This window comes from Sphaeramia orbicularis, chromosome 21 (genome assembly GCF_902148855.1).
Source record: "Sphaeramia orbicularis chromosome 21, fSphaOr1.1, whole genome shotgun sequence".
In the NCBI taxonomy this organism is placed as follows: domain Eukaryota; kingdom Metazoa; phylum Chordata; class Actinopteri; order Kurtiformes; family Apogonidae; genus Sphaeramia; species Sphaeramia orbicularis.
The window spans coordinates 23,161,518-23,184,746 of record NC_043977.1 but is presented as its reverse complement, the minus strand read 5'-3'; the positions used below and the strand labels follow the sequence as shown (position 1 = coordinate 23,184,746).

The following is a 23,229-nucleotide window of genomic DNA, read 5'->3' as shown; positions in this document are numbered from 1 at the left end:
ATTAACTGAACTGTCAATTGTTTGAAGTGATTTATGAATCAAAACTTTATTGGCGCACCCCAAGTTTGTTGAGCTTTTCTGTCAGATGTATCCTCAAATGTTAGGCTAAGTTATTTAAGGGCACACCTCATCTATAACCCAATAACCAGAAGATGAAATGCATGTCCCTCACAATGGTTAAATCCAAGTGTCTGAATTATCAGTTTACGCAGATGTACATGCAGTGAGTAAGTAGCTGGAGCAAAACTAATTATTAAGAAGTAACTGAGATTTTGTTTTATTTGAAAATGAAATATGAACAACAATAGTATGGTGTCGGCAAACAACAAAACATATTTGGAGATATTACTGTGCAGTGCTTCATACATTTTGTTTTTAAAGTATATGTTTTGCGTTTTCCCTACTATGATGGTATCACAATGTTGAAATTTCTTGGATGTGTGGGATTCCATGAGGGCAAATCCTATCTGAAGTGATAGATAAATGCAGGGTTAGGTTTGATTATGATCTTTTTATTTGTGTGAATAATAATCAAGCAGCCCTACTTAGAAGTATTAGCTGCTGACATGTAATATTAGACAACTTAAAAGAAACAGTTGAAGTGACAACTTTACATTCGTATGCATGCAGTGAAAATGTGCTTTTTAATTAAAATATTGAAATATGAATAAATCAAGAAGATATGAGGGAAGTGAATACAATTATGAGATGCAAATAATACAAATATCACAAAGTCCAAAATCGACTTGGAATTACATATGACTGTGACGTTTACGGAAGCCCTCAAGGAGCTCTCGCGAGATATTTTGTACAGACGTGGGATTTTGGCTTGAAGGGTTGTGGCTGTGGGGTAAGTGTCCACTTAAACTGAACGCGAACGGGTACAAAGATGTTGTAAAAGGCATAATGCGTAGGACAGCGAGGGGCTTGTGACCAGGTGTAATATAAGGACCTCGAAGTAAAGGTTGACATCCTCTGTGTTTACACTGATAATTAGATCCAAATATGGCGTCGGTTGTATGTTATAACGCAGGGCTCAGGCTAACGTTAGTTCATGGAATCGACTGGAACAGCATCGCTCCTGTCTAACCTCAGCGTTTGTATTTGCCATGATATGCGTTAATATTCCTGACATAAACAGCGTTAGAGGTGTCCAAGCAGGTTAACTTAGCTCCATCTCAGTCACGTATTTAGACCAACAATAAACGGACCGTGAATGTAGCGGTTTCTGTGAGGCTGAGGTGTAAACAACCAAGTGAGAGCAGCCGCCCATCATCCATATGCTTTGTCCAAATTTCTATCGCTAGCTAGCTCTCATTTTCCAAGACCCTCACCTCTACTTTGTCACAGTTTGTGTCAGTATCTCCTCTGTTCACTGTAAATGGATAAAGCTGTAGCCTCTTAGCCGGCTGTTCATCCTGAATTGTCTTTCACCTAAAGCGCTGTTTGTACCATGAAAGCTCCTGACACAGCATTAATCTTCAGTTGACTGTTTTTTCTTTATTTTAGGGTGACATAACAGCAATCCCTTAATATGAGTGATGATAAACCTTTCCAATGCACTGCTCCTGGCTGTGGACAGGTAAGACATTCAGCTGTATTTACAGTAGGGTATACAGGGTGGGGAAGCAAAATTTACAATATTTTGAGGCAGGGATTGAAAGACAGTGTATGACCAATTAGTTTATTGAAAGTCATGACAATTTATTTGCCACAAGAAAATTTACATAATAGAAAATGTTTTTATTCTATGTGTCCTCCTTCTTTCTCAATAACTGCCTTCACACGCTTCCTGAAACTTGCGCAAGTGTTCCTCAAATATTGGGGTGAGAACTTCTCCCATTCTTCTTTAATAGTATCTTCCAGACTTTCTCGTAATAGTTTTGCTCATAGTCATTCTCTTCTTTACATTATAAACAGTCTTTATGGACACTCCAGCTATTTTTGAAATCTCCTTTGGTGTGACGAGTGCATTCAGCAAATCACACACTCTTTGACGTTTGCTTTCCTGATTACTCATATGGGCAAAAGTTTCTGAAAAGGTATGGATAATAGTGTTAGGTATGATTATGACATCAATATATATTTGGTTTCAAAACAATTGACGTAGTGCCTGCTGAGAAAAAACAACTAAATGTTCATTGTAAATTTTGCTTCCCCACCCTGTATATGTCATATATTTTATTATTTCCACTTAGTCTGCATGGACTGGTTTTATGCTCAGGCAGTCTTAGTGCTTTTGACCATCAAAATCAGCTAAATTCTTTGTAATTTACACCTTCTTCTATAAATTTTCCAATTTTTCATATGCTTGAACTTTTTAAAATTACAGTAGTGGGGGGAAGTTTTCGGACACCCCTAAAGTTTTACACAGTCAGAAATAATATCATGAAATATTTGCTGAAAAGTCTTTCTTTGTGTTTCAAATGGTGTGGCTTCATCAGAGAGACGCAAATAAGTCCAACATATTTTATTTTTGTTAAAAAGAAAAAATAAAACTAAATTCTTGACAAGTTCAGTGTCATGCCCTGGATGTATTTCATGCTAAAAATTCCAGTTTTGACCTTGACAGAATGGAGCACGTACAGAAGGGAGTATATGTGTTTGGAGAATGGATCAATATTTGGCAGAGTTTTATGACTTAAGAGTGATTCTTAATTTAATATATCACAAATGCATGTGGTGTCCAGTAACTTTTCTTCCACCACTGTATTTAAGTCTACAATAGTTATGACCAAGTGTTTCTTTGCATTATAGTCTAGATTTATTTAATTCACCAGTCCACACATGAAATTCTGCTGAGAAATTATCTTGGTAGTGAGTCTATGTTGATACGATAGGTTAGTGTTTACCTATAAAAGTAAATAAAACTTTAAACTATAGAGTCAGAACTGTTGTTCATGCCCCCGAAAAACAGCCAGGAACAAACATTAATTGTGCGATTGAAGGCTAAACTAAGCACAATATATTCATCCTACCCACGTTGGTATAAATGCAGTGGATGAAATATTAGAAGCACATGCAGATCACAGTTCTGATGAAAGCTTTTAATGTGATGCAGTGACTGATGCTTGAACAGCTTTTTTATCACATAAGGGAACACTAATTTCCTGTGTCCAGATAAAAGACGACAGAATAATCATGTGATACAAAGCCTTGTCTCTCCTTTTTTTTGTCATTTTTTTTCTTTCTGTTTTCTCCTTTGATCATATATAGAGATTCACAAATGAAGACCACTTGGCCGTCCACAAACACAAGCATGAGATGACCCTGAAGTTTGGCCCAGCAAGGAATGACAGTGTCATTATTGCTGGTAAGAGCCTCCTGTTCAAGAGAGTTTGATGTTATTCATATTTTTTACATAGTGTTTTTACCAAAGGTTTTCCTGATTTACAGACCAAACCCCTACACCAACACGCTTTTTGAAGAACTGTGAGGAAGTCGGACTCTTCAATGAACTTGCAAGTCCATTTGACCATGACTTCAAAAAAGCAACTGAGGATGACATTAAAAAGGTTCTTCTTGTCACATTAATTGTACATTTGGTCATATTGTCTTCAGTGTTTCAGTGTCTTGTTTTGTCTTCTATGTAGATCCCAGAAACTAATAGGCATTCCCAAAAATATGTCTTATGGGTCAGGTCACATACACATCTATGAGGAAAATCAAAGTTTCTCTTGTCCTTTTCTTTATGCACTCATTTGTTAGCTTATTACTGGCATGTATAATAAATGCTTGTATTAAAAATATTTGACTTGTTTTCTAGACACATTGGTCCTTACATCATTATAGGATCAAGAATTGAAATTGTCACTATGGCTATTAAAACCGTGTTACTTTAAATCTGTGTCAATAAGTCCAAAAGTTTCCAGTATATTTTCCAAAATTTTGACATCAGTGCAGAACACGTCATAGGCAAATTTAAGTGAATTTCCTGCGGGAACTGCGTGTGAAGCACTTTGGCGTAAACCTTGTCAAAATCAGTGACATTCTGATGAGACCGTGTTACTGAGCACATTTTAAAATATTTTTGGTCAAAAATGTTCATTTATGTGATCAATCCTTACTATGTTTAAGTACTCACAAATACCTACTGAACTATGTAACACACATTGGTATAAGTTATATATGTAAAACATTAGAGCCCATTGAACATGATATATGTAACCATGTCACTGCTTGACCTGACCCTTATGTCTTACATTCGTCATCGGTTTTAATGTTTTGGTCTACAGTTGCCTTTGGATTTGTCACCTCTTGCTACACCTATTATGAGAAACAAAACTGAGGACCCCACACCTATGGAGGCACATCGAGACAGTCCTTTGCCCCACCCTGAATCTACTACAAATGACGACAAGGTAAACGCTCTCAGTATGCTCTCTGTGGCAGAGACGTCACTGTGAATCAATACAAGTTGTTTGCCTTTTGTAATTGATAATATGTTCTGGAATGTGTTGATCTACTGATATGAGTATAGTTACTGATTAGATTTATGTTACATTAATTCTTAGATTTTTGTCAGTATAGGAAAAAAAACTCTTAATGGTACTGCAAAATGGATGAATGAAGGCTCTATAGATCTTTTGGTCCAACTATTAATCAAAGAAGACAGTTTGGTGTGATTGTCACCAGCTAAAGTTTTGTATGATGTTTTCAGGATTTATCTTTGCAGCCAACCTCACTGCCAACATCCACTATAGTCCATCCTGCATCCCTCCAAGTTCCCAATGTACTTCTAGCAACCTCAGAAGCTAATGTTGTAATACAGCAAGCTCTCCCATCGCCAACATCTAGCTCTGTTATTACCCAAGTCCCATCCACTAATAGGCCTATAGTGTAAGTAACTGAAAATGTCCCATTTTAAAAATGAGTTCTATCCAATTAGCTTTTGTTGTTATGTTTTTTTTTTTTTTTTGTGCAGTTTCTCATATTTTGTGAGGAATGTGCTTGTGTTGTTTTTGATTTTTGCACTCGGCAGGATTTAAGTTTCACCATTTTCTTTTTTTCTTTTGGCTTTAGTCCCATCTTCAGAAAACATCAGCTTTGCTCAAATATTAGTTTACAACTGCATCTACATTTCTGCAAAATTATATCATGATGTTTTCAGATGATTGATGACCGATACCTCATGGGAGCTGAAGTCATTTAAAACAAAAATCACTAAATGATTTATCGTGTTTGATCCACTCACATCTTACTAGCATGTGGTGTAGTAAATACCATTTTGTTTTTAGGTTTTCTGAAAGGTGAGTTAATGAAAAACATTGTTAGCTGTTGTGTAGATGAGATCAAGCCAGGCAGAACTAAAGGGAATAAAACGTGTACATGCACTAACATGTACTTAAAAATCACAGTATAAGGTTCAAAAGCCAGATAAACTTGATTCGGTACAGACATGTTTTGAATTAGTGAAAGTATCATCCAAACGCAAAGTCTAAAACTGAGCAAAACTGATGTCATTTACAGAGTCTTGTATAGCAGCATAGTTTCTTTTTTCCATTGCTTATGCAACAGGTGTGTTTCTTTTGACTCTCATTTCAGTTGCACTTGGTTTTTGCTTTCACTTTTTTCAGTTCCCATCAGCTGTTGCCTGATTGTAACAAAGTAGTAGCCGTCCTTACCATTTAGTTGTGACAAAATTAGTTTTAATTTGTTCATCATAAAATAATTTTTCCTTTCGTGCTTTTTATCCTCACTGGAAATTCTGTTTTCCTTCTCCAGGCCAGTGTCTGGCACCTTTCCTGTGCTCTTACAACTGCCCAACGGCCAGACCATGCCAGTTGCTATACCTGCATCAATCACAAGTTCAAGTGTACATATTCCAACTACAATCCCTGTGAGTGTTCTGTTTCTGCTGCTGTCATGCATTGTGTTATGATGTGTTAAAGCACCATTAAGAAATGTGGCTTTTCTTTCTTTTAATTTGGTGAGTGAGAATTAAGCATGCATGTAAAAACAGGAAAGTAAGTGCCCTCTTTGGTGCTCTCTAGCATACCACATGACCTTCATTGGACAGAGTTTGCTAAATTGTAAGGATTGTAGACATTTTAATTTACATTGTTTTCCAGCACCTTTTTCACCTCTTCTTATTTAGTGATGACCTACAGAATTCTTAAAAAGAGCAAATGAAAAGATATTCTGAAATCATGGATCCTTTTAGTAGCTGTTTTTGTTATGATCAAAATCTCCAGAACAAAATATAAAGACACTTTTATATGAAATTATGTTAAAATAAGTGGTTTCTGCTCAAGGATCAAGGAATTTTACATTACTATTTTATACAAGTGTATGGGCTTAAAAAAACTTCTGCTTTGCTGATAGCACTGCTTTGAAATGCTGCCCTTGAGCATCTTTAAAATGTAAACTGCTTTCATCATTTTAATGGCAAATGCTTCTTTTGTAAGTTGTTTTTATTTCAAACAGTGTTTGGATAAAAGTGACATTCACATTAACTCACAACATAAATAAAATATGGTCTTGTGATTGATTGTCGTCACATATCATCTTTGCTCCACTTGGACAGTGGGACTATTTACAAGTTTGGCACAGAATATCTGGCAGTCGATTAGAAGCAGAAGAGTCTGAGTGAAGTCATGGACGTCAGAGTACAAGTGTGTATCAGTGTGGCAAAGACACAGGAATTGGCTGAGACACAGCAGGCTGCTCTCCAGGATGCTTCAACGCTATTTGTCCTTGTACAATGAGAATTAACGTTCTTGATTTCTGGCAGTCCAGATAGATGATACTACTAACGTGCTTTGCAGTTCAATTAGAACCACTAACCATGACAGTATCTTTTATAGGAACTTTGCAGAAAATTAAGGTCTTATTGAAATTTTCTGAACTTCCCCATGTAGAGACTTGTTTTGTTGTTTGCTGTAGTCCTAATTGTTTGTGTTCGGCATTAAACAGCAGATGATCATTTTCTGATAGCAGCACAGGAAGACACAGGCTTTATCTTTCCAGTCTGTTGGGACTGGGAGAGCTGGAAGTAGATGGAGAACAGAAGCCACCAGTGGGCCTACCATTCACTTGATTGCCCCCCCCCCCTTCTTGTTTTACTCCTCCCCACCTCCCTCTGTCTCATTGTCAGCGGCTGAGAGAGAGGAGGCCTGGGTTTGGCCTTCTGACTTGTGTCTCTCCATCCTCTCTTCAACTTCCCTGTCCATATGCTCTTGTGCAGGCAGGCAGAGGTTCATTAGCGTGCGCACTGCATCTCCATGTGGCGCTGCCTCCACAAAATAACAGGCCATCCAACCTAATGAGGCTGAGATATGAGCAAACTCCGAGAGCCTGCCGTGTTTGGTTGTGTGTCTGTGTTAGGCGAGTGCTGCCCGACTTTAACTGAAGAAGACTCATTTTCTCTGTGCTCATCTGTGTCTATGTCTCTGCCTTCAGCTTGTCAGACCTGTCACCGTAGTGCCTAACGTCCCCGGGATCCCAGGACCTCCCTCGCCACAGCCCGCCCAATCAGAAGCCAAGCTGGTATTCCTTCCTCCCTTCTTTTCCATAAAATATTATTTTTCATGTTGGGCCTGTTATTTCTCATTTGAGAGACCTAATAACACTCACAGTAATCAGAGAGCTTCATAATAAGGGGGTTGGCACTTTGTTTGACCAGATTAGGGCACAATAAAAGGCTGGGTAAGCTGTATTTAAAAAATGAAAGATTCTAATTATATTATACGGATGCATAATTGCTAGGAATGCACTGATACATCTGTAGAACATCAGTATCTGATGCCAGGTGCTATCAACAAGCAGCAAATAACATTATATTCTCGGAAGGTAGTTTCTGATTTATGTGTTTTTTTTGTATTAAAGGTTGATTACATTTGTGGTCATTTGACGATTGTCGGGATGACAGACTTTAATACAGTTCAGTTATTTTTTATAATATATATTTTTATAGTTGTTTCCCTGGCATAAAGGCAGAATAGATAACAACCACAACAATAAAACAAAGAAAAAATATTACACATATCATCAGCAGCTATTGGCCCGGGGTTTCACAATCTGTGCATCAGTACTAATCACCATTACATTTACCTTTTAATATCGAAGTCTACCTACTTGAAAAGGCCAGCCAATAAAAAGGTGAGGTATTAAGTTTAATATATTTAAGATGTGTTTCTGTATTAGTTACAGTCATAGTAGTCCGGTATCTTGCAGTATAAAAACTGAAAGCTGAAGGCCAGGGATATGAAGTGTTGTGAAGGAGATCAGTGGCAATGTGATGAAGCACGGATCACAGAACCTGTAAGTGTTCGCAGCATGCTACGCCTGTGAAAATTAACAGATAAACTGCAGAGAGGAGGTGTGTGTTGGGAGGGTAGGATTGATCCCAACTGGTGAGGAAGAGGAGGAAATGTAGGGGGGTTTGAGAGAGGGGTTGTCAGGGATCATGGGGTACTGAGATGACAAACGCGGAGACAGCGTTGTGCTCAGCACGCCGTCACTGGGGCCAACCGGAGGGGGGCTACCAGTAAAAGCCAGCTGGGGGCATCCTGGCACACGCTCAGCAAGGCACATTAAGTCAGCCTCACCCTGCATGGAACCTTTTGTTCAGCAGAATCCTGCCTGACCTGCATCCCCCCTCTTACTCCCGGTGCCTCCCACCACACTCGGCTCATCAGCAAACACCTAATGAGCCCGCGTCAAGAAAACAGACCCCCGCTCAACCTGCCTGCTCCCCACCCCCACCCGGCTCTCAGGGGGCGCAGAGACGGCACTTTACAAGGACTGATGATGCTGCAAAGACCACAATAATGATAATTAACTTGCTGAATTTAGAAGATTATGCTGTTAATTAGTTGCAAAATAAAGATAAGTAATATAGTAGCAGATGGTTGAATAACACCCATGAGATGGAGGGTTATTACACTGATGAGGTTTCCATGGCAGAGATGAAATATGAATCTGACTGGCTTTTCCCTCTTTCTATGGGCCATTCCAAGAGAATAATATCTTGTTTCTGCCAGAAGAGCTTCTGGAAGGGTATTACACGATAAACTAATTTGGTAGATAGATTGGTCTGGCAAAGGTAGTTGTTAGAATAATGTGGCCCTCTGTTTTCTCATGTAAATGTATTCCCTCTCACTTTGTTATTGCTTCGAAAGGCTCATTCACTTTCACCTTGTTTGCTCAGTGTTTGATTCTGGAGGAATTGGCTTGTGACTCATGGACACGAATGTGCACAGAAGTCGTTTCTGTGAATGGGTAGTGTTTATGTGTCTTATGTTGTCCCACCTAGTCAGTGTTCAATAAATAGTTTTAGTCATTTGAGCTGAGAATGCCCCTTAATGTTTGGTATCCAGAGAAAAGTTATAGAATGAATATAAACCACACAAGGTGCCCCAGTGGTTGACATGGTATAGAGTGCACAAAAGGAGGACAAATTTCAAGAAGGCAGATGTAATAAATATAATTTGTAGCAGGGAAAAGCTAAACTTGGATAAGTAATCCATGCCTAAATAATGTAGAAATACAGAACTGAACTCGCCATTAAAAAGAATAAATAAAAAAATCTAGGTGGGAAATTTTTTTCCCCCAGTCATTAATTGCAAATGATAAACCTAAAAATAGCTAATAAATAGTTTGTCTAGTTTGTAAAATATATTTACTCTATTGACCCAGGCTACATGTCCGAGCCTTTCTTTTTTTTTTTTTTTTTTTTTTTTTTTTTTTTAGCATTTAAGGTTTTTATTTGCTTTTTAAATTCTATGTTCTTTTTTCCTTAATTTTGGATTAAAAACACACAATGGTGCGCTGACTTGTACTGATGGATTTTACACAGTCTGGAAAATAAATGGTATCAGTTTTTCCCATAAAAAGGAGCTTTATTGAAGCACGATATCACAATCTGTTCATTAATCTTACATGCTCGTACTAAGTCTGGTGTTGGCAGTGTTGGTGTTGCCTGTTGGTGTGACTGTTGTCCATATGGTGGAATTTTTTTTTTTCCCAGAAACTGAAAGCCACGTTAAGCCAGCAGCTTCCTCAGGTAACCAATGGAGATGGTAGTGAAGTCCAGAGCAGCGCTGTGACCCACACTACTGCTCCGGCTCCAGCTTCTCCTTCCCCGACCCCGGCCCCTGCTCCAGCTCCAACCGCCACCCCGGCCCCAGCCCCAGCCCCTCACCTGCCCACAAGCGAAGAACCTTCTCCTCATTCCCTCCAGCAGCCGGCGACCTCCACCACAGAGACTCCGGTAAGTTGTGGTTCCAGGGGTGTCGATTTTCACTCGTCCCATGATTTGATTTCATTATGGTTAGTTGAATTATAAGCCATTCAAATACAGTACAGCTCCAGATGCAGACATCAGCCTTTTGAGTGCAGTGCTCTAGAAGTAGAAGTATGAATATTTGCAGCAGTCTTACTTCTGATAATCTGATTATGATGTCTGCATCACAGTACATAATTGGTGCCTCCAAAATTAACTTCTACTGAGTGTAGGCATGTTATGTTCTACTATTTATTTCAATTGTGATTTTTATTCAGCTCTTTTCTTTCCTCCCTTAAATCTTTTAAACTACAGTACTTGCATAATTACGTCACCTCAGATATCACTCATAAATGCACTAATGTTTCAGGTACTATACGCTTTTTAAATGGAATGAACTGCAAACTTACCTTAAAGCAGCATTCTATAGCCCCCTTGAAGAGCTTAAAGCTTTATCATCTGATCTTTATTATGATTCTTGTAACTGTTTTTATTAATACCTTGTTTATTGTATAATTGTGTTGTTTCTGTCTGTCTGTTTCTTGGTCTCACGTCTCTCGTTTAAAAGACTTTGCAATCTCTGTGAGACTGCCCAATTAAATAAAGATTAAATAAAATAAATCAGACTGTTCCTTTACAGGCCTCTCCAGCGCCCCCAGCGCAAAATCCTCCGAGCACAGGAGGTCGGCGGCGCAGAACCACAAGTGAAGATCCCGACGAGAAGAGGCGCAAGTTCCTGGAGCGTAACAGGGCTGCGGCGTCACGCTGTAGGCAGAAACGGAAAGTGTGGGTCCAGTCCCTGGAGAAGAAGGCTGAAGACCTGAGCTCCATGAACGGACAACTACAGGTGATCTTTTACCTCTTCCTTTAAGCCACCGCATTTCCCTCTAGCAACTTCGTGTCTTTTTCTTTGTGCTCAGACATATCCATGTGTTGATTTGTGTACATATGAATACTTGTCTGTTGGTGGTTGTTTGCGGTGGGTGTGTGCGCAGACTTTTCCCTTCTGTGGTGATGAAGTCATTAAAGCCGATTAAGAAGAGCTGCCGTGTGACAGCAGCGGTGTGTGAGCCCTTTACATCGATATGTCCCTGTCAATAAAGATGTATCCTCCAGATGTCAGCCGCACACAAGCGTGTCTTCGCTTCTGTCTCAGCAGTTTACTGAATGGCCTCAAAAATCTCCTAGGGAAAGGTGTCTTTTTGAACCTTCATTTCACTGGAAGCAATTAGGATCTGATGCTGACAAGTTCGAAACAGTTCATGTATCTGCTGTCTCTGTTGATAAGTGTGAGCCGGGGTGCGGCACATCGGTGTTCCAGACAATTAAATGAGATGTGGTGTTTATTTGCTCACTGTCTTATTTTTCTATGAAGGCAGAGTAAGATGTGGAGGGGTGGAGGAGGGGAAAGACAGCAGTGGAAAAGAAATCGGTTCATGTTGCTAATACCTGGTTCAAAAACAAGTTATCACTACCTGTCAGGGGTGCGTTGGCTGAGATTTTATTTAAATGAAGGTAGATGAAAGGGGAATGATAGGTGAGTGAATGGGGTTATAAACAGAACGAGCATCGCTGTTAACTACAAGGAAGGGAACAACATGTGGTAGAGAATAAAAAGGCCGCTTTATACGAAGGCATTAATCAGCAGTGCAGTTTTTGTAAAAACCCCCATGCTGACATGGCCCAGCTGATCAGTGAAACTGCCTCTAATGATGCACAATTATTTTAACATCATCCTTAACTGGCTTTTTAATGAGGTGTCAGACCAGGCAGCTCACAGGGCTCGCAGCATCACCCAAGGCCCATTTGCTAGATTTCGATTAATTCACAAAGTTAGAAACATGCCTAGCTCTCAAAAGTCCAGTTATAGTTCTGAATAAAATCCCAGGTATGATAGACTCTTACCTTTGATGAATGTCTCATGATTCAACTTAACCTTCTATGTTTTTGTGTCACCAACAGTTTTAATCCATGCTGCAGTGTTTCGAAGTAAATGATTAATATTTTAACTGCCAGTCTGTCCTGTGTGTTTCTGTACAGAGTGAGAGTTTTAAGGGAACGCCTCATCTTATATTGGCTGTAAGTGGCAGCAGTCATGGTGGAAGTGCAGCGAATATGGCGTTGGCTACATGTGATACATACTCTCCTTCCAGCTGTGTTTAAATCTGTCTTACAATAGCTCAGCCCTGCCAACGCCAGCAAGCCTAAACAGATGGAATCAAATAAATTGGCTGCTTTTAGACTAATAGATTAAGCCGCCCGTAGTCCTTTAAAGGAGAAGAGAAGGAGCTTAAATCTGCCACAGGGTGTTCTGTGGGCCCCTGGCCGCTCTAAATCCAGTTAAAGTCACCTTCAGCGTAATGTGGCTCTCTTTTACGACATGCAGAAATCCTGAGCTCCCTTGGGAGCTGTAACGACATGAGAGTGTAAATCTCAGCAGCATCTACAAAGTTGCACTGACAATCCGAACAGCTCACCTCTGACAAATGTGCTGGTGGGTAGCCAGTGAAGGCCCATAATTATTGTGCAGGAAAAACATAAATGAAGAAGTGCATCATACTTTATTCTGAATTCATTCATTATGGTGTTACCTTTCTCAGTGTTTGCTGTTTCTTGTGGGAGAAAATATGAGTTTATCTGCAGTAATATATCCACCATGTGGGCTTACTGTACAAAAGAGGTCTTGAGAATTTAACCTTGTGATCCCATTAATAATTGACATTAATATACCCTGGAAGATAAAAACACAGCTATTCATGTAGAGGGAAGATAAAGGCCCATTCAAGCCCATCCCAGTGTGTATGTGGTAATGAGCATTTACTGCAAATGTCGTAAAGAGTGCACTTTGGATTTTTTTATTTGCATATTGTTGAGCTTAAATCTTGATGTAGCCACTTGTATTAACTATATGTAAACCATCAAATCAGACTGTAACATTTGACTGCATTAGCCAATGCACATGGGCCATGAAAAGGTCATTTGTGTATCACCTTCACAAGTTTGCTAATCTGAGAGCAAAGGTGGCTTCATTTGTTGTTTTGATCACAGTTTTTTAAATTAATAAAGTGGTAAAAGTGTCTGCTGCATGTGCACATTGTCTGATTTCCTTATGTTTCCATCTGAGATACTCTGTTCTCCACACTGACCACTTTATTAAGTCCTGCTGTATGTCTTCTGTCTCCCAAAGAATGAAGTCACCCTGCTGAGAAACGAAGTGGCTCAGCTGAAGCAGCTTCTTCTGGCTCATAAAGATTGCCCTGTAACCGCCATGCAGAAGAAATCTGGCTATCACAGTGAGTAATGCTCCATTATTCTCAGCCCGAGGCTTCCAGTGAAACACTTGGAAAATGAGCCACAGCTAACATCTACAATCCTTACTTATGACCGACCGGAAAGGGCTGTTGACACACATGGTCCCTTTCTCTTTTCAGAAAGTTTGCAGAAGTTAAAATATTTATGTGCTGCTTTGGTGGAGACAAATTCTCATTGGTCGCAAGAGGCCACAGGTGGTGTTTACAAGAAAGCAATTGGTTTGTCTTCATCTGATGCCTAAATAAACATTTGTTAGATGAAGCTAAATGTCTACTGTATGCTCTTGGTATCATGTTCAAACCATTTGTCTCAAAGTCTGATCTTTGCATTTCTAGCCTCAACCTATGGCAGTAAAAATGTGTCTTACAGTACGTACATACAGTCACGATCTCTTTGAATATGTGAAAATACTGAGGAATCTGCTTCCACCTCATGTAAATTTCCTGTTGTTAGCCTGTGCTTTTGTGGTTTTCACACCAGCACTTGTCCATCACATGGTCTCATTTAGAATTAGACCATCTATATTTCTTTTTTCCCCAAGATCTGGGTTCTGTCATTTAGATTTTATGGCCATAACTCACCTTCTCACTGATGAGCCGGTGTGCACTGAGCACGAGCACGCTCCAAGCCACTTCTTCACCATGCTCTAAACGCCTCCGCTGACTTGTATTGACAATGATTGCCTCTGAAATGAGTCCATTAAAGCAGCAAGCTTGACAAGACTGCAGAGCGTTCTCGTTGTGGGGTGTCCACCAGGCTCGGCTGTTCATTATGCATCCCTTATTGCTAACCGTCCCACTGACACACGTCATGTGCATTATGGGACTGATGGTTTCCAGGCTACAGTGGGCTGTCAGGGCCAGGTCTCATTTGGTGTCGTCTGGACTGTTTTGAGCCCGGATGCGCAGATGAATTGAGTCATCTTTCTTATGTTTGTTAAGGACGTCTGTCCTGTGTTTCTAGACCTTCGTGAAAGATGACATTTGGAGCACTTTTAGACTGTTTGGAAAAATATAACCCCATCCAGACACTGGAGTTTGGCTCACAGTTGACTGGTGGAGCAGATTTTAGACGAGGCTAGAATGAACAGCCAACTCCTGTTAATGAGCCAAGGTTATAATAGTTCTGACTTTTTATTCAATATTATCTTTATTTCATTCAAACTTTTTGTTTTACATTTATTTATTACTATTTATTGCTATTGCTATTTTATTACTTTAGTTATTTTTATTACTTGTGACTTAAATTTGATTTTTATTTGTAGTCTTTGGATTAAAATACCAGATACATTTACTCACAGTCCAGTTTTAGTCCAACTATACTGAATTTAATACAGGTTTATTTCTAGTGTAATATGTTGTTCAAAGATTAGTCTAAAAATGTGATTCATTATATAGTCTTTGAAGAAATTTCTATTATTCCATTATTGTGATTCACTTGTGTAGCTACATCGAACTTCAGATGAGATGTGAATTCCCAATCATCCCTCCTTAACATTTTCATCTTGATTTTTATTTTCACATAGTTTTGTCATCATCAGTTATTTGTTCATTCACTGTCTTGTTTTCATCAACAAGAAATTTCATTAATTTAAAAACTATGTTGAAAATTATCCATTTTACAACACAATGAACACAAGAAGACATCATAGCATTATATAATAGTGTACTCACTTCCACAGAAGACAACTATTAAAGATGTGTGTCAGTGTGTGTTTAGTGTTACTAGGCTGCTCTATGAATTGAGCTCAGAAATTGTCAAAGACATTTTCTGTGTCATAATTTTTTGTTTTAGCATTTTTTTTATATGTAGCATTCGATTACAGAAAATGTGTTCACACCCAGTTTTCTTTATTTGGTCTTTGTTAACGATGATAACCTTTGAGTGAACAGAGAGGCTTTAATGTGTCAGATTAATTAGAAAATGTATTTTATTTCAATCTGGCTGCTTCGTGGCGCTCACCCATGTGAAGGCCTCATCAATGTTTTCCTCGGTGTTACATATCCCACAAGGCTACGCTGCCCTCCAGACCTGGTAATACCCTTCGTCGTCCTGCCCAGGCGTAGCAATGGCAGGTGGGAAGAAATTACCCAGACTGCCCCGCAAACAAGCCAGGACATGTTTTCACTTGGCACGCCAAGCTGTCCATCTGCTTCCAGCGAACCCCACTTCAGAAACCGAGAGAGCAGAAAGAAGCGCTCTGGCTGCGGAGAAAACAGAAATCGAGGGTATTATGATGTATCAGCCAGCCACCCCTTAATGCCATTAGGAGTGATAATGCACACTTGAACATGGAACAAAACCACCAAGCTGATTTATTCTGAGCTTGACCTTCTGCGTAGTAAAAAAAAAAAAAAAAAAGCTCTGGAGTTTATAGCGCTTTGACATTCTGTTGCACTAAATCACATGGTCAAAGTCCAGTCAAGAAGGCAGATGAAGTCTCTAACGTGAAGACATTTGTGTTGCATTTTAATTGCATCTCTTGCTACGGAATCTGTATTTTACATTCTCCAATACCCAGTCATTAATTACAAAGTGCCATAACAAGTGACTTCATATCATTAGCAATATTAATTATCATTGTGCTCCTTATTCCTTTATGAAACAGAGCATGAGAGTAGAGTCTTTTTTTTCCATCAGGATCCAATTAATTCAATGCAACTGCCTAACAGCTGGTGGCATTTCGACTCCAAGTCTTCCCTACTCTCCAGTGTGAGCATCATTAAAATCAGGTGCTGTAATCATCTGTCGCTGCAGTAGTTGGCAAGGTAACAAAAAACAAATGAGAATGCAGTTAGGGATGGGAAACACTGCCACATGCCCCAGAATGTAATGCACCCTTATGATGTGGGTTTAAATTGACATTGGAGCTTTAATTAAAGGAAAGGGTGCAGAAGTAGCATTATGGGGATTAATGAAACAGTTTGCGTACAGCACATGCAAAGAGCAGCTTTACGTCTGACGAGGCCTGCTTGACAAACCCTTCCTTAGCGTTTCTTTAATGTATCAGGTAAAAGCAGTTCATTAAAACGGCAGGAAGGCTGTTTTAGTCTTTACATCAGGTGACGTGTGCCAAAGCTGAGGTGAAATGTTTGTGAAGGAGTGAAACTTGGTGCCGTGAACATTTTCAGAAAATCAAGAAAAAAAAAAGAGACCATGTGACATCGATGGCGGCCATTTTATTTCCCACCATGATTGAATTATGTATTTCGCATTATATTTCCTGAAACAGATGTAAAAACCCAGAAGAGGTGATGCCTATGTTTTGCTGGTTAAGGATTACAGTGGTACACATGAATAACTGTGAATTTAGTGACACTGTCTGACAGTAACAAATCATTTCTGAAATTTTTTGTAAATCTTTGTGTTTGACACATTGAAGGACTGATTCGTTTAGCCAAGTCATAAATGTTTTCTTCTCTTTACACTCACTGTTTCGTCAGGTCTCATAAACATAAGAATGACATCTGTAAAGCGCTGCAACATGAACAGTTATGATTGCATTTCAGTCCAGTTTTATTAATATAGTCCAATGTCACAAATCCAAAATGCAGCTCAAAGGGCTTTAGAACAGTATAATATACAATAACCTTTGTGTAAATGAGGAAAAACTCCCAAAAAAACCTTTATCAGGAAGAACCTTTGGTATAAACTTCACTAAGAGCCTTAGAGGAAGACGGATACACAGCATAAAAAAGGTGTGTACAGACAGTTAGATAAAACAATAGAGAATAGAGGTACTTATTTACAATATACATTTTTCTATTCTCTTTAGTGTTTTGTTTAAATATCAGCTGAAACTTAATTCAACTCATGCAGATTTAGGTGTGTTTTATGGTTTTCATTGCTCTGTTCTGCTTATTGTCATGTTCTGAACATAGAATACTTTAATCTTATTTATTCAGCTTTCACTCGGGTTTAACTTCAAATGAGCCTTTAAACTTATATTAAATAATGATTTTAATATTGGAGTGAATATCAATATCAGCTGATGTGAACATTTTTATTACGACAATATTTTTATTCATATCACCTATCTCTAATATTAACCCTTAAAACATGACAGTAGACGCCACCTTTTCAGAGATATAATGCATAACATAAACAGTCATGAAAAAAAGTTTTCAGACGTCCTTAAAGTTCTACACATTCTCAAGTATTATGAAATTTTTGTGGGAAAATCTTTTTTTTTTTTTTGTTTCAAAAGGTGTGGCTGCATCAGACAGACACGAACACATTTTTGTATGTGTGTGTGTTTATTTTTAACAAAAAAACAAAACTATTTTCTTGACAGTTTCAACATATTGTGCCCTGAATGTATTGTATTATCTTAAAACATCCAGTTTTGACTTCAGTGGAGCAGAGCATGTGCAGAAGGGAACATGTGGGTTTGGAGAATGGAACAATACTTGCCAGAGTCTGATGACTTCAGAGGGATTGTTAATGTAATATATCACAAATACATGGGGTGTCCAAACATTTGCTTCCCCAACTGTTAATTGGTTCTGCGCTCCAAACTGTACGACTGAACGTCATTTCCCCATCGGTCTATGGCACAGGTGTCAAACATGCGGCCCAGGGGCCAAATCTGGCCCGCCAAAGGGTCCAGTCCGGCCTCTGGGATGAATTTGTGAAATGAAAAAATTACACTGAAGATACTGACAATCCTTTTAGTTCAGGTTCCACATTTAGACCAATTCAATCTCATAATAACCTATAAATACTCACAACTTTATATTAGTCTCTTTGTAAATGTAAATATTTCCGTGTATTTACACTAAAATAAAGTATAATTTCACAAAATATCTGAATAATCTGAACAAATATGAACAACCTGAAATGTCTTAAGAGAAATAAGTGCAATTTTAATAAAATTCCACCTGTTACTAAATATTTTGTGTATCTGTAGATCCACTGTGATCTGTAAGTTATAATGTACATGTGGAAATGACAAACTAAAGCATAATAATGTTAAAATTACAATTTTTTTTCAGTTTGTTCATGTTATTCACATTTTTTGAAGGGATAGTTTATACATGTAAACATTTTCATAATGTAATTTAACTTTTTTTTTTTTTTACTGTAAAATATAAAGAAAAGTTTGGAGTTGACATTATTTATATATTATTATGTTATTATTTTACTGGTTCGGCCCACTGCAGATCACATTTAGCTGAATGTGGCCCCTGAACTAATATGAGTTTGACACCCCTGGTCTATGGTATAAGTTGCTCCAGCGGTTACTTTCTGTGTCATTTTTGTCCCAGTCTCTGAAAAGGAGGAGAGCTGCGAGGAGATGTCGGTCCCTGGCAGCCCCCAGAACGAGGCCATCCAGCACAGCTCCGTCAGCACCTCCAACGGGGTCAGCTCCTCCTCCATGACCCCAGCCGTCTCCGCCCCGTCCAGCACAGCCACCGCTACCACCTCAGACCAGAGCACAGAGGAGCCACGGCCACAGAGGGCCCCCCCCCAGTCGCTGCCGTCGGGGAGTTGATCGGCCCAAACTGAAGTGCCGTTGCCTCTTTGAGTCTCCGACAGACGAAGGAATTCTGTTTTAGCTTCAGTTTGGATCGGATTTATTTATTGCTTATTTCTGTTTGGTGCGTTTTGTCCTTTGTAGGCAATGCTTTTGAGATGTTTTCTTTGAATTAATGAAGACAGAAGAACTGGCACTTTAGGTGTAACATGAAAATGTAAACCAAGTGGTTCTAAAATGTTTTTGTATTTGTGTGACTTATTTATTAATCTTATATATTTTTTTATTTGAAAGCGATCATCCTGAAGGTCGATCAGTGAATTGTTAGACTTTACCAAAGTGTGTTGTGGCTCATGTGAATTTTTATTTGCTTTTTTTTTTTTTGTTTTTTGTTGTTTTCATGACTTTTATAAGCACTATGTTAATGATGAAAGTAGGTGAAGAGCGGTCACTTTTTTTTTATCTTTGTTTCCATTTTGCACATTTTGAGAGACAACGGGTTTACCTTTGTAGGGTTTGACAGTCCACTGGTTCTGTACTGGCAGCCTTTAGTAGATTTGATTACTGTCACAAATGTAAATGGTTGAATCTGACTTTTTTTTGTGTGTGTGAGATCAGCTGTAGTTGCATCATGAATGTTTGAGCTCTCCTCCGCCTGTAAAATAGTCTTAAGGAGGTTTGCTGTGTTTTCTCATTAACATTCCATGTGTAGTCTGATTGTTCCTGATGCAGTGATTGTAGGACCGCAGTACCCTTTTTCATTACTCAATCATGGTGATGTTGACTCATTCAGTGCCATTAATGTTTTGTACAAACTCCTTCAGTACATTTTTAATGCCGATTCTCTTGAATAAGTTGATCACTGTTCTTTGAGATTCAGGGTCTCAGTAGAGGAGACATCTGGCTTTGTGTACTGTCTTTGCTTTATAAGTGACTGATGCAGAACACTGACCAATACAGGACATGGTGGTGTTCTCACTGATTGCAATTCTAGGTGATGTTTTTAGAAAACATTGTAAATAACATCAATGGTACGTTGTACGTGATCTTTCTAGGTGTTATGTACTTTTTTTTTTTTTTTTTTTTTTTTTTTTATAGGGTAGTCTGGATTCTGTAGCTGAGCCCTGTTGACCCCATTTGGATTTTCAATCATTAGGAATAGGTCATAAATGAAAACATTCACATGTGAACTGGAATCACATGCTGCTCCAGCGTTCAACAAGTAAAAGAGGATGTATATTAGAGTAACACTACTACTGCTTGTAAGAATTGTAAGCATTTCATCTTTGAAATAATAGTAGGATACAAATCACACCATGAACTCCATTTGCCTTTTCTCTTAGTCTGTACTGGCTTACTACTGTGTAGTTTAATGAGAAGCTAACACATTGTTTTCTTAAGATATGATTTTTTTTTTTTTTATTTAATTGTTATGTGCTGTTTGCATGAGATAATAATTCTCTGCGAGAATTAAACCGTTTATTCAATAATGTCTCAGTCAGATAAATATCATTAGACAAGTTGTTTCAACTTGAGTTGTGGCTCTGAGTTCCTGAAAGCTTCAGTTCTTTGTTTTACCTCGGCTTAACCGCAAAAAGGGGTGTGATACTGTGTTGAAAGTGTACTTGTAACTTGTGGAAGTTCTGTATAAAATTTGAATTGATAAGTTGTTGTAATAAACCTTTTAATATCTCTTTAAATTACATCTGTGCCTCCATTTTATTCTGATTGATCTGACAGAACAGCAGGTAAAACAAAAACAATATGGCTTCACCTTAAGTATGTCTTGTTCTGATACCTCGTCTCATCATATACATCTCCATATGCTTTAACAGCTGATACAACAGGACATTTCACTGTAGTTATTGTATTAGATCTTTCCATAAATTCCCTGAATACTGATGTGAAATGAATCCTCAGAGTGATGCTTAAGGACAAATCTGCTGATGCTGCAGCTGCTGAACCAAAAACATGTTGTGGTGTCTTCTGCCACCTTGTGGACGATGTAAAGCCGATCATTTTAGTGATAAAACAGTCTGTTTCTGTAAATATTGTGTTTGTGAATGTTAATAATTCTGTCTGTTATATGTGACCACATGTCCACTGAACTGTCTTTTGTGCAGATAGGGGGAATACAACCTGCAGGTCAAACACAGACTTTAACAGTAAATATTCAACCGCTGACTAGGACTCACCACTTGAAGCTCAAGATTTTATTTTCTGATTCATTCAGCTCTTGGAGGCCTATATCTTACTTTTTTCCCCCCATTTTTACCCTTCTTATATTTCTATTAAAGTCCTGTATTGTAGGAGTTTTAATAGATCTGTTCACATGCTTTATTCGTCTCAGACCTATACATAAAATATAATTGTAGTACAAGAGCATTAACTGAATGCTGTACTTTGGGATTTGTTTGTTTGTGTGTATTTGTGCATAAGAAAGTATGGAACAGTACATAATGTAATTAATGGCAGTTACATTTAGCAATCAGTAAATAGTTCATCTACATGGTCAGTAAATTAAACAGGAAAATCCCTGCTTTTTACCAAAAAAAAAAAAAAAAAAAAAAAAAAAAGCCAAATACAGAGGATATTATAATAGTAAACAGTGGTAAATGAATCACTTAGGAAAGGTCAAATGTAGACGGAAATTCGTTTTAAAGACACCACTAAAATAGTTGTATTTCTTTAAGGGTTAAGTAAAAGTATGTAAGTATGAACAGAAGAGTGTCCCTTTAGTATGAAAAGTTAAATTAGCCATTGTGCAGTAAGCGCACCTGTCATCCCATTTTAAAGTCATGTATGATGTTTTTATTCATCTTATAGCTACCTACATATTTACATGTACTTTACATTTTACTGCTGTAACTACTTTAATTACATCATATACTGTTGTTTAGGAAGGAGCAAAAAGAGTAACTCATAGTTTAAGTTGTTACCTAAAATGACCAGTGTGAGCAGGCTGCATGATTAGTAAAATATAAAACTCTACATTTGATTCCTTCTGTCATTCCTGGTGCATCTGTTTCATGAGCTTTGAGTTTCTCCTCTCGCGGTTTTATGTTTTGTTTGTTTATATGTCTAGAAGAGTAAAAGCCTTTAAGTATTTTATGAAAAGATGCAAAATCAACACATTTTAAGTGGCTTTCACTGGATAAGAACAAGCAGCACTTGTCATGTAGAAGAACTTTATTTACTCTAAACATAGACCAGACTAGATAATATTTTACATTTATCTGCTTTTAATCTGTATTCTATGTATTTATAACTTTAACTTGTATTTTATTTTTGTAAAACACTGACTCACCCTGTGGGTGAATTGTGCTGTACAAATAAACTTGCTTTGCCTTCCATTCAGATTTTTCACTGGACAAGAAGGAGATGAAAAACTGTAATCAGAAATGAAACTAAAGTTGCTGAACATATGTAGTGGAGTAAAAAGTACAATACATGCCTCTGAGATGTAGCTGAGTAGAAATGAAATGGAAATCCTGTGAAATTTAAGTACATCTGATTTACTTGAAATCGATTCTACCACTGGATATATATTATATAGAAGTAGTAACAGTGAGGGAGTATAAAAAGGTTATAATTCAGGTTGGAAACACTGTAACAAACCGAGAAAAATCAAACCAACTTCAGTTTTCACTAATTTATTTATCCACTGGCACCAAATCTCCAGCAGATGGCGTCCCATCCAAACCTACGGCTCAAACAGCAGACATGTTATTTATCTATACATTATGAGAATCATCATTAAATAAACAGCAGTGAAGTGGAACATCCACTCACTTTAGGAGAATATGAGATTTAATGTAAATATTTGAAAAAAAAAAAATCTATATTTTATATATCTGTATCTATATCTTCTATATCTAATATATCCCTCTCAGCACATGAGATTTAAAGCAAATGTTGTTGTTGTTTTTTTTTTAAATAATACTTCGAGTATCTTTAAAATCCTCCACATCAGTGGATTATAAATACAGATAACATTCACATCATACACTCAGACCTGATCAGCTCCTGTTACAGAGGCTGGATGCTGCTGCCAACACAGTGACTGTGTCTAACTAGGGCAGCCTTGATTAGCTGCTGATCACAGAAGGGAGAATGGTAAATGTTACTATGTAGGTCACAGCATTCATGAACAACAACAACTTTTGGCCTGATGTGCTTTATTTACCGAGCTGGAACTGGATGCTTTACAGCACGT

The 23,229-nt window shown here is 38.1% G+C and overlaps 1 protein-coding gene across 3 annotated transcripts; it reads left to right on the top strand.

Moving 5' to 3' along the window:
- The first annotated feature begins 13 nt into the window (after positions 1-13).
- atf2 (activating transcription factor 2) lies at positions 14-20,716 on the top strand. 3 transcript variants are annotated; one of them, XM_030124634.1, is made up of 12 exons: positions 14-850; positions 1,510-1,582; positions 3,217-3,313; positions 3,397-3,515; positions 4,236-4,361; positions 4,661-4,839; positions 5,725-5,839; positions 7,402-7,488; positions 9,971-10,213; positions 10,866-11,072; positions 13,413-13,518; positions 18,805-20,716. In XM_030124634.1, the coding sequence occupies exons 2-12, from the start codon at positions 1,535-1,537 to the stop codon at positions 19,029-19,031; spliced, it is 1,554 nt and encodes a 517-aa protein (XP_029980494.1). In that variant the 5' UTR covers positions 14-850; positions 1,510-1,534; the 3' UTR covers positions 19,032-20,716. The 3 variants fall into 3 exon arrangements, with proteins under 3 accessions (XP_029980494.1, XP_029980497.1, XP_029980495.1); XM_030124635.1 differs by lacking the exon at positions 14-850 and adding an exon at positions 919-937; XM_030124637.1 differs by lacking the exon at positions 7,402-7,488.
- The last annotated feature ends 2,513 nt before the right edge of the window (positions 20,717-23,229 follow it).